The following is a 12,395-nucleotide window of genomic DNA, read 5'->3' on the forward strand; positions in this document are numbered from 1 at the left end:
TGATTTATTATATTATATTATTTTATATTATATTATATTATATTCTATATATATTATATTTATTTTCTACTATATAATAAAAGGGAGTTTAAGTATATATTATATTATATATTATATAAACTCCCTTAGAAAATAAATATATATTATATATATTATATAGTAGAAAAAATGATTTATTATATTATATGTATTATATAGGGAGTTTATGATGGGACATTCAAATGTCCCATCATAAACTCCCTCTTATATATAAGTAGAATACGATGCATTTATTTTTATGTATCACGGTCTTGAACATCTGAATTGTAAGCATATTTGTTTTGGGTTGAATGATTTTGGTTGGCATTTTTAATCTTTTATTGTTTTTTCTTCGATTGGTTAGGAAGTTACAAGATTATTGAGCAAGTATATATACAATAAGGTATACATAGTTTCATAGCATCGACAAATTAAATTAAATTAAATATTTTTTACATGTATATTAGATGTATATATGTGAAAATTTTCTATTATTTTATCAAATATTAAATTGTAAACATATGATTTTAGAAGTGTAATAAACTCATTATTAAAACTTTAAATATTAAATTAGTTAAATTAATTTAAATCTCAAATCGGCCTCTAATATTACCATCCATTTTGTACTCCATTATTGCTTTAACCAATTTCATCACTTGTCAATTTCTTATTGTTATTTGTCACATTTCAATATTGATCTAAATAGCGATATTCCATTATAGCAAATGACCATATATTATATCATTTGACTTGTGCACTAAATATAACCGAGAGAACTACATCCACAAAATTGAATTCACACCTAGATTAATTAAGTCCAAGTTAAATCTAGAACTTTCATACATATTATTTATATGTATCATTTTTTGGGATCTTTCTCATCATTCCATTGAACAATATTATATGCATTTTATTTCCTTCTAAAACATTTTATTAATCAATTCTCCTCGTGGCACGTACATTTTCATTTGTATTATATTTCCACTTTATATTTGGCTACATATTATTAAAAAGAGTTTAATTTATGTGTATTATTAATAAAATTTATTCATTATTGATTATACTATCACTATTAAAACACACATGTTTTTTTAGCGGAAAAAATTTGATAAATAATGAAAGACATTGATGAATCGAATTCTAACAGAAATAGTAACATCGATAAAAATACTCTTCATCTAAAGAAACATATATGTAAGTCGCCTTAAAATGCAAAATTTTATTTAACTCTACTATATATTTATAAAGATTAAAAAAAAATTATTTATTTAAAAAAATTAAATTTAAAAAGAAAAAAAAAAACTCCACTACCATAGTGGAATGGTGGATTGTCATAATATCATCATAGTATACTGTATACACCATCAAATCAGCACTCCAATAACCTTTTTGTATTGCATGCTTAATTGACATTTATTTATTATTTTTTTGGACAGACATGCTTAGCATTCTCATCCACAAATTTTTGTCCCAATATTTTTTTTAAAAAAAAAAACAGATCAACATAATATTTTCCTAGTATGATACATTAAGAATTTAAATTACATGACAGATATTTAGAATTGATTATAATATTTACAAATAAATTTTTTTACAATGTAAAATTTATAATGTCGAGAATAAAAGATTGTTGCAATTTACCACAGATAAAAGTGATCTGATTATGTAAAAATTTCGATATATTTAACTTTAACTTTTGCGTTAATTAGTTAAAATGTGGTCCACTTATTTTGGTGTTACCTAATTAGTATCTACACCTATAAATAGCCCTAACATTCCTTATGTATTACTCAACAAAAACATCATAACACAAGTAGCTAAAAATAGTACACAAAACATTAGCTTTGCTATTTTGGTCCTATATTTTTCTAGTATGGCTAAGGTGAAGGCTTTTTCTCTTCTTGTTTTGCTTGTTTTTTCAAGCTTTATTGTGTTGTCTGAAAGTAGAGTGGCAAGGATGGATTTAGGGTTGGATTTGGGTGGAATTGGTGTTGGTATTGGGATAGGGTTAGGGTTAGGTGGTGGAAGTGGTTCAGGTGCTGGTGCAGGAGCTGGCTCAGGTTCAGGATCAAGTTCAAGTTCAAGCTCGAGTTCTAGTTCTAGTTCATCTTCCTCAAGAGGAGGAGGAGGTGGTGGTTCTGAGGCGGGCTCATCTGCAGGGTCATACGCTGGATCAAGAGCCGGTTCTGGATCTGGGAACAGAGGTGGATCCAATGGTAGTGGATATGGAGGTGGACAGGGGAGTGGGTATGGTGGAGGAAATGGTGGCAACTAAATCCATGCATGCATGTCATTTTTCACTAGTGAAAAAAATTCACCACCTCAAAAAAAAAAAAAGTAATAAATATTATGGTGAAGTCTTAATGGAATGTAACTTTGTACTACTAGTTTGATCATTGTAATTTATGTTTTAAGGTTTAAATGGAAGGAATTATGTTTGGTTTGTGTTTTATGCATTCTTCACCTTATGTTAAAGTTTTATTTTCTACGTACATCTTCGTAAAGATAGAGATAAGATTTGAATATGTTATTGCTAATGTTATATATATAATAATGTCACATGTAGTTTCTATTATACAAAATTTAGTAATAGTGTTAGCTACGATTGGAGGGAGCAAAGCTAAATGTTGAGTTTAACAAGGTACTTGTGAAAACTTTTAAATGATTTATAGTCTAGAAAATGTTCAAGTGAAATAATAGTCTTCGCTTATAAAACTGTTAGGGGTCGTTTAGTTGGGAATAAATTATTTAGGAACTAATTAACTCAGAATAAGTTATCTCAGGATAAGTTATCCACCATGTATATGAGATAATTTATCCTATCACTATGGTATAAATGGTGGGATAAATAGTCCAGTAACTACTTAATAACTCTAACCAACCGCATGATAAAATAATCCTACATTTTATCCCGAAATTATTATACCTTATATCTCACACCAAACCACCTCTACATTTTGACAATATTAGATTACATTGAAATTGAGAAAATTAGTAGGCCCATACAGCCGAAATTCTGGAGAGTTCAAGGCCTGCTAATTGTGAAAAAGATTAAGACTTCTTGGGCCATGGCCCAATCACAAAATGATTAGAAATTGGCAAATAGTCATTTTTTGAACCAGTAATTTGGCACAAACACTATACTATCAATAAATTTTCTAGCTAATCTAAGTTGACGTTTGACCATAGATTTCAAATATTTATCTCTTTATTTGAAATTTATGAAGTTGGAGTTAAAGACGAGGTTGTGTTTGATTATATTTTTTGTAAATGATAAAAAGAACGCTTTATTTAGAATTTACGAAGATAGCGTTGAAAAATGAATTTGAAATATTTTTTCAAATATGTATGCCAATTCAAATTTAGATTTGGAAATTTTATAATAAAACATTAGAAATAAAGCGAAAGTTGTCTTTCGAATGACTCAGTTGGTTTGGAGGGTGGTCATCCACATGGATGATCCGGGATTGATCCCCCCTCAATGCCTTCTAAGTCGAGTTTGTCGCATAGGGCTTCCCTAGTGCGATTTACATCCCCTGTGTGATTTGCAGGCTATTACACAGTAGAGGGTAAGCGAAAGTTATTAAGATCAAGTGAATAATTCTAATGGTAAGACGGAACACTCCTAAATTTTCAAGTCTCATTGGATAAATCAGCCATATTTGCCGTACAATTTGTTGTTAAAATCTCAATAGTACTCCTTTCATCTCAAATTAATTATCGTGTTTTATTGTTAGAAATTCAAATGAACTCATTTATATACAATATAATCTATACCATAAATTGCAATTTTTGCTTATTAATTTGATTAAAAAAATATTTCAAATACTTATATAATTTAATTTTTGATAAGCGAAACATGACGATTATACGATTAATTAAAACTAGTGGAGTAGTAAAGGTAAAGTACACATCACAGCTCATATGGTACTGGATATATATCTATCTCATCAAAGTCAGAATTTATATCTATTTATTGTGCTACACCTATTTCATCAATTATTACTTATTTATCTCACAACTTAGCTCTTCTTGATTTGAGGAATTCCAAACCCTTCTTGACTTTATTTTTGTTAGTCAAATATAGTAACTATTCACCAAATGTTTTAGAAAAGCATTTTCGGAGCGAGTTATGAGGTGGTGTATAATAAAAATATATTGATCGTACTGATCTAGCGATTATATGAGTTATTGTCCTTAGATGGATAGAAAATGACAAATATTATAACTTGAAATAAGTAAATATCAAATATCGAATAAAAAAGTAAACGGAAGTCTTTCGTAACATGTGGAGTGATATATGTACTAATTAGGGTTCTTTTTTCATTATTATAATAAGAGACAAGATGTGCTTAGTTAGGTCAAAAGAAGACTTTACTTTAAAGCAATCACGTCATTAAGTTCACATTGAACTTTATTCTATAAGCTTTCTTTATTTTATTTTATTTTATTAAATCTCATTCCAACCACCAAATGTTGGCATCTTAATCCTTTCTTTGAGAAGAAAAAAACTAAAATAAATACATAAAATGTCCTATTTTTTTAATTAAAAAAAACAACTAAAATTTAGTATAAACAAATAACCTAGAAAATTCCAATGATTATCTGAATTAAGTTAGCCCCATTAATCAACTTATCATTATATCAGACGTTTGATATCATTTTGAAATTTAACCGATTTACTTATCAAATTTGTGCTGAAATTATATGCCAAAAGCAATAGAAATACCCTAACCTTGAGCAAAGCGGGAGCTAGATGATTACGTATTGATTCAGATGAATCTTTTTATTAAAAATTCATTAAATATGTAATTGTGAAGCTTGTTATTAAGACGAATTATGTATTTCACCACGAAAATCTTGACTACTCCTCTAACCTTGAGAACTAGGGCTTGATCATCTTTATTTGCGATCAATATTTACTTCATCCACTAATAATTAAATATTTTAATTTTTTGATTGAGCATCGATACTTTTGGAGTTTCTCTCACAAGAGTCACTGCTCTTTGGAGTGATGAATTTAATAATTATGTTAAAATATTAAGTTCAGTCTTCACAGTTTCATAGAACCTTCATCAAGGAATTTAAAACTATAATTTATATGATAATTAATTTTTTTTAAAAAAATAAGTCAATATTCAGGCTGGACTGATTACTATCTGCAAAATAAAGCTGGCAATTTGACTTTTTTTTATACAGAAACAAAAAACAAACAGAAAAATATGGGCGCCTATGACAACATTGCCACCGCCCTTAGGGGTAAAATTGGTATTTTTATTAGTTTTCCATTAGTGTTCATGTCATTAAATCCGAGTTCACGTATTGTAAAGTTCATTTTACAATTCTAGAGGTTCGAACTTGGAGTCTGATTAAGGATTAAGTGATCTACAATGTACAATGATTGAACTAAAATTTAATAATTTACGATTGTTTGAAGTTATTTATCCTTTTATATCTTGATTAAATACGAGAGTTATCTTAAACTGATAAGTAAAAGTGAACGAAGATGCTAATAGAAAAAAAGGTGGTGACCGGTTCAACCGATGGTAAACCTATCAATCAAAATTAGTAAGAAAAAGAAAACCGAAGCAATAATTAACGTGTACATATTATTTGTCACGTTGTACTAAACCGGTTCAACAAAATGATGTCCATGTTATGTTAATTTACTCTCATATTTATATATTGGGTCCGTCCCCTCGATAACGATAAGTACAACTAACCGATAGAGCAATTATATGTTTTGTATTTATTAAAATAGTAAGAGTTTAATAAAATAATAATACATAATGAAATTCGAATTTTATTTATTTGGTTTTGTATTTGTTCGTTTGGAATTATATTGATTTGCACTCTATCTCTATGCTTTGATATAGATTGGATCGATACAAAGCTAATCAATACATTAATACAAAGCGAATCGATTACTATATTATGAGTTTTTTCTCAGTAAAATAGCAAATCATCGTAATAGTTGATGATTAAGGTTCAAAATATTGCTAGTTTTAAAACGATACTTATTTTGATTTTTTACTTTTTTTTGCTAAAGCGATGCTAATCTTGAGATCGAGGGAGTATGAACTAATTGTTTTTATTTCAAATCTTCTTTTACGCCATGCGTGAACTAATTGGTAAACTAATTAGAGGGTTTATTCCCAAATAGTCTATCATATTAGTTGTTTAACTTTTCCTTTTTAACTATGTACATAATTATTTTTTATATTCTACATATGTTAACTATTTTTTATTTAAACGATTAGATAAACCTATTTAGATTAATTCTTCGATAATTAATTGGTTAATGATGTGTTATAGTCGCTTGCAATTTTATTTACCATTAAAGATGCAATAATTAATTAAGAAACATTTAATATAATAAGTTTTTAATAGAATAAGTGGAAAACGAGGAAAATATTACCACATAAAGAGTATGTTCACTTTGATATATATTTTCACATTAATTGAATTTATTTGCTTTTTGAAGAGTCAAGATTTATTTCTAAAAACAGTGAATATGTCATTATGAGTGATGATTTCCCATTAAGAAGATTTTTTTAATTAAATAAGTTATGTTAATTATCACATTATACGTACTTATTACTTAAGCACGCAACAAGTAACATTTTAAATAAGCATATCTATTGAGTATCTTTCATAATATTACAACTTAACTAGATTTTAATGAATATTCTAACGATTCATATATTATTCGTTGGAATTGAAATATCTATAAAATCGAATAATTTATATTAGTGCAATAAATTTTATGATATCATAATGACATTGTTTTCGTTATCACATTTCACTCTACTAAAACAAACACTCCTTAATTTTTAGTATCAATAATTAGGAATTACTTTTACTTACTTGTGTCAACAATTAAATTACACTCTTTTGTTTTAAAAATGAGTCTAATATTTATATAATATCTCACTAAGCATGCTAAATTTTAGTTTTAGTAAGTTAGATCGTTAAATTTTTTGTTCTTTTACAAGTGAATATTTATAAAGTTACCATAATTGTTAATAGTTCCACCAATTAACTACTTGTGTGATCTATAGAATGAGTATTGTAATATAGTTTTCAAATTAGTTAAATATAACAATAATTTAACAAATTTAAACAAACAAATTACGTGTTTAAATTTAATTCATTCAATTTATGGAAATTAAATAGTTCTTTGATGGTAGCAAGAGACAATATGATAATTGAAATCTTATATAAAATAAGGTCAATCATTAACTTCACTTTAAATACAACATCCTTACGTGTATAAAGTGATATTCACTCAAATCACTTATTGACAATAACCCCTCATTATAATAATTAATAAAGATTAATAAGCAGAAAGCAATATTAATGTGAAATAAATAAGAAAAAAGAAGGATCTAATATTAATATAGTTTACCTTCACGACTCACGAGATAGGAATAAAATCTGCGTACATTTCATATTTTCATATTTTTCAGATTTCACTAATGAAATTTTAGTGAACATATTGTTATAGTAAACTTTATACAAATAAGAAATATTGAAGTACTTTTTAAATATATATTGATATAATTTATTTTTAATAGGAGTGACTATAAACAGTAAAACTTTGAAAATATACAAAAGGAAAAAAACACTATGATTGAATTAAGATTCGTTGGAATATCGAATCATTAATTTAAGATTTATAAACAATTTACACCATCTTCCAAAATAATTGAGCAAAGATAGAAAATCATTTAAAAAAACAAAAAACAAAATAAAAACACATTCCATAATATTTACACCACACATAGACTAATCATACCATCATTTATTTATTTTTTAAAAGTCTTAATAGGTTTTTACTCTACTACCTACTAAATGAAGTATCACCAAGTGCGATTTTACTTTAATTAGAAATTTTAAATTTAAAAATAGTATTTTATTAAATTAAATACCAAAAATGTTTTTAGTGAGTTTTTTAGTGCGTAAATTTAGATTTTTTGGATTGCTGATTTTTTATTAAAGGTGAAAAAAAGAAAGAAAAGTCTTTAATTTTCAAAGAGAACCTCTCTTAAATCTTAATAATCTTTTACTATAATCCTTATTAAATTCCGCACAATACAACGTTAAAAATTTTCACCTTCATAACTAATGATTTCGAATACCAACTAGAAAATTTGAATTTGAGAGTTTTATCAAAAGTAATCTCTATATCTTCTTATGATAAGATAAGTCTTATATACACTCTATCTTTTCTATACGTTATTATTATCGTTAAATTTAAACTTTCACCTATAATCCCATTTTTACCCCCACGCTACCCCACTAAAAATCCAAATTCTCCTATGTTTTAAACTTTTACTTTTTTTTTATACTTTGTACTACTTGTCCCCTTATTTCTAGTCATTATTTTCTTTTTTTATTTATTAAACAAATTTAATTTTTTTTTCCTATTTTTCTCTCTCTAACCTCTCAACGCGTTCACGCGTGAAATTTTGTCGCCTTATTTGTGGTCACCCACTATATATATTCCTCCATTTTTATCTTCTTCTTCCGCAGATGCAGACTCACAATTTTCAACAAATTGTTCTCTGCATCTGCTCAAAAAAATTAAATAAATAAACAAAATAGTTGTAGAAATTCACCATAATTATAATTATGCCTTCATTAGAGGAGGAATTGTTTCCGTCTACACCTGGAAAATTCAAGGACAGAAATCGACATTTTCATCGATGTTTTGCATCAACAAGCACGATGTTTCTATGGGCATTGTTTTTAATAGCTTTAACAGCTTCATATTTGTGTTTTCAGTCGTTTATGGATTCCGGTAACCGGTATTTCACCGCTACATGGGGCGGTTATCATTGGGAGAAAAATGTTATCAATTCCGCTCAGATCCGCCGTTCTCACGGCGGAATGTCGGTGTTGGTTACCGGCGCAGCCGGTTTCGTCGGTTCCCACGTCTCCCTCGCCTTGAAAAAAAGAGGCGACGGAGTTGTAGGAATTGATAATTTCAACAATTACTACGATCCGTCGTTGAAAAAAGCTCGGAAGAATCTACTCAACCAGAATTCCATTTTCATTGTTGATGGTGATATTAACGATTCGAAATTGTTAGTTAAGCTGTTTGACATTGCTCAATTTACACATGTAATGCATCTGGCAGCTCAAGCTGGAGTTCGTTACGCCATGGAGAATCCAGGTTCGTACATTCACAGTAATATCGCCGGCCTGGTAACCCTACTCGAAGTTTGTAAAAATTCGAACCCGCAACCCGCCATTGTTTGGGCGAGCTCAAGTTCTGTTTACGGGTTAAACGAAAAAGTACCATTTTCCGAATCGGATCGGACGGATCAACCCGCTTCGTTATATGCCGCTACAAAAAAAGCAGGTGAAGAAATTACACATACTTATAACCATATTTACGGGTTATCGATAACCGGGTTAAGATTCTTCACTGTTTACGGACCGTGGGGAAGACCCGACATGGCTTATTTCAGCTTTACACGTAACATATTGCAAGGGAAACCGATTACGGTTTATCGGGGCAAGAATCGGGTTGATTTAGCCCGGGATTTTACCTATATTGATGATGTGGTAAAAGGTTGTATCGGGTCACTTGATACTTCGGGTAAAAGTACCGGGTCGGGTGGGAGGAAACGGGGACCCGCTCCGTATCGGATATTTAATTTGGGTAATACGTCTCCGGTGACAGTTCCGATGATGGTTGCGATGTTGGAGAAGCATTTGAAGGTTAAAGCTAAGAAGAATTTCGTTGTTATGCCCGGAAACGGCGACGTTCCGTTTACTCATGCGAATATAAGTTCGGCCCGGAAAGAATTCGGGTATAAGCCCACAACCGATTTGCAAACCGGGTTGAAAAAGTTTGTTAAATGGTATCTCTCTTATTATGGCTATGATCAAGGAAAGTTGTAAATTGATAATTAATTTCTCTTTTAAAATATCATGTTGTGGTTATTTTAGATTTTTTTTCTTTTTTTTAATCACAAAAGCAAAAAAAAAAGAAAAGGTGAATACCAATTCTTTTTTTTTTGAATTATTATTATTATTATTGGGGAAAGAGGAGGAGAAAAGATTTGATAAACTCCCTTTCCCCTTTTTTAGAACAACTTGTTATTGCTTTCCTTGTAAAGGATAAAAGAAGTTTATTATTCTTTGTCTCATATATTGTCTTTTACTTTTTTATGTATATTTATATGATAATTGATATGTATATTCTTGTTTCCTTCTTTATGTGATAATTTTTACAAAGTACAATAACAATATCTAATAACTAATTACTTTTATTAGTAACAAGTATTTTATGAATAATCGAAGTATGTAAAAGCTGATTAAGGTGTACATAAGGTAATTCATATGTATGAAAGTTTGATACAAAGAAAAATTCAAGATTTTAATATGATATATGTTTTGATTTTTTATTTTAAGAAAATAATTTCAAGTATATATGATTTATTAGACTAAAATTTTAAAATTATGTTGAATGTGCATTTTGAATACTATCTCCACTCTTGATATGAAATAATGTTATCTAAATTTTTATTTGCTATATAGTTTGAATTAGATTGGTATATTGTTTTTAAAAAACATTATTCTATTTTAAGGAAATAGATTATGATTTTTATTAAAATATTTAATTGTAGTAGTGAGATCTTGTGTAGGCACATGAAGGGATATTTGTTGACAATTAAATGGTTCGGCTTTATTAGACAGAAAAGCCAGCTAAGTTTGAGCCTTAAATAGTGGAGATGGACAGCTAAGCTTGACTGTGAAATACATGTATAAGTCATCGATCTGGATTGTGACGGAATGATTGAAATTACTCTCCGATAATTTCGAGTTTTGCGTATTGAAAAATTCTATTTGAAGTGCAGCCATCATCATGAACGGGCTGTATCATTCACTAACTTCGGAATAGTCAGATTTCAATATGAATACGCGATATATATATGAAGTGTTTTTATTTGGGACCCACAACATGTGAATGATTAGGACTCAAACGTGTGAATTTGATCCAACTGTATTCCTATTTGTTGGCTTTTTCCTACCGACACTTAATTGGGCTCTTTCACTTAAAAAATTGGGCTTTGTGGGCCCTATGATGTTTTTTTATGGGTGGGGGGAGGGGTGGGCGTGGGGGTGGGTGTTTTTATTTTTAATTTTTTCACTCAGTATTGGATATCTGTATTGAAGTCTAATTAGTTCAAATTTACTTATTGTAAAATTAATTTCTATTTTTCATATTCAAAACTTGAATTCGTGAGCTCTAGTAAAGTGTAGAGGAATCTTAATTCCTAAGCATCACATCACGACTTATATAATGAGATGTGTGTTTGAGGGTGGGGAGGGGTGGAGCTTATCTAGTGTTTTACTAGATGTGTGGTATCAGAATTGTAGATTAATTAATTTTAATTCGCGATGCAGAATTTAATTTTTGATTTTCATTCTCATGGGTCGTAATCGAAGCTTTTGATGAAGTGTGGAAGGATCTTAACCATTTCACCACAACTTATTATGTAGTTTAAGATTTGAACTTTGGTAAGGGAAAAAATTGTGTTGAAAGCGTCACACATAAAATAGGCTCTACAATTAATATGTGAATTTAACTTAGTCGTACTTCAATGTAAATATTAGATATCGAACGAAAAATAAAAGGAAAAAAATGTAAGTGATTATATTCGTTTTTTTTTCTTCTTTCAAAATATGACTCATTTATTTGGAAAAGGACTAGACATCCACCGACAGTTTATATTATTGGACCCATTGTTTGTTTTTTTTTCAAACTTTAATGTGATTGATCTTTAATAGTAGTATTTGATATTTTTTTTAAAAGTATTCCAACGATAAAGTTTTGAAAGTTTGAACTATTTAACATTTTTGAATTTTTATACGAATTTAACAAAATTATACAACTTTGGTTTATGTGAAAGTTTTAATTGAATATGGCGTAGTAAAAAATATAAATTTTGAGGTTAAATATTATTATATTTAACCTCAATATAATAATATTGCATTCACCATCCCCTAGTAAGGTTCACTATTTTCGCTCCGATTTTCCTCTATCATACTAAGCAATATCAAGTTTCGATCGAATTTTAGTGTTTGTACATATATAAAAATGATTATACATCCATACTTATGAAGAAATAATAATATTAAATTCAATTCATATGTTTTGAGCATAGGTTTTTAAAAATAAAAATAAAGGGGTTTTGATTAATTCATTCAAAAGTTAAAAGGAAAGATGGAAACATAGTAATTACTAAATCTCAATCATGTGAATAAAACCATATATTTAGGAGCAAACAACAAATCCACATGAACAACTTGTAATTCTTGGAAATAATAACTCACACATGTTTTAGTATAGTTGAGCTCAT

General features: G+C 28.6%; 3 protein-coding genes across 3 annotated transcripts in view; 2 read left to right on the forward strand and 1 right to left on the reverse strand.

Moving 5' to 3' along the window:
- Positions 1 to 12,395, reverse strand: part of LOC125876066 (defensin-like protein) — a 235,779-nt gene that overhangs the window by 173,407 nt on the left and 49,977 nt on the right. The window lies entirely within an intron of this gene.
- LOC125876064 (putative glycine-rich cell wall structural protein 1) lies at positions 1,790 to 2,468 on the forward strand. Its single transcript, XM_049557174.1, has one exon. The coding sequence runs from the start codon at positions 1,892 to 1,894 to the stop codon at positions 2,291 to 2,293; it is 402 nt and encodes a 133-aa protein (XP_049413131.1). The 5' UTR covers positions 1,790 to 1,891; the 3' UTR covers positions 2,294 to 2,468.
- LOC125876052 (UDP-glucuronate 4-epimerase 1) lies at positions 8,538 to 10,178 on the forward strand. The gene has a single exon (XM_049557157.1). It carries the CDS (start codon positions 8,653 to 8,655, stop codon positions 9,928 to 9,930), a length of 1,278 nt encoding a protein of 425 aa, XP_049413114.1. The 5' UTR covers positions 8,538 to 8,652; the 3' UTR covers positions 9,931 to 10,178.

The sequence above is a fragment of the Solanum stenotomum genome, chromosome 9 (genome assembly GCF_019186545.1).
Source record: "Solanum stenotomum isolate F172 chromosome 9, ASM1918654v1, whole genome shotgun sequence".
NCBI lineage: Eukaryota > Viridiplantae > Streptophyta > Magnoliopsida > Solanales > Solanaceae > Solanum > Solanum stenotomum.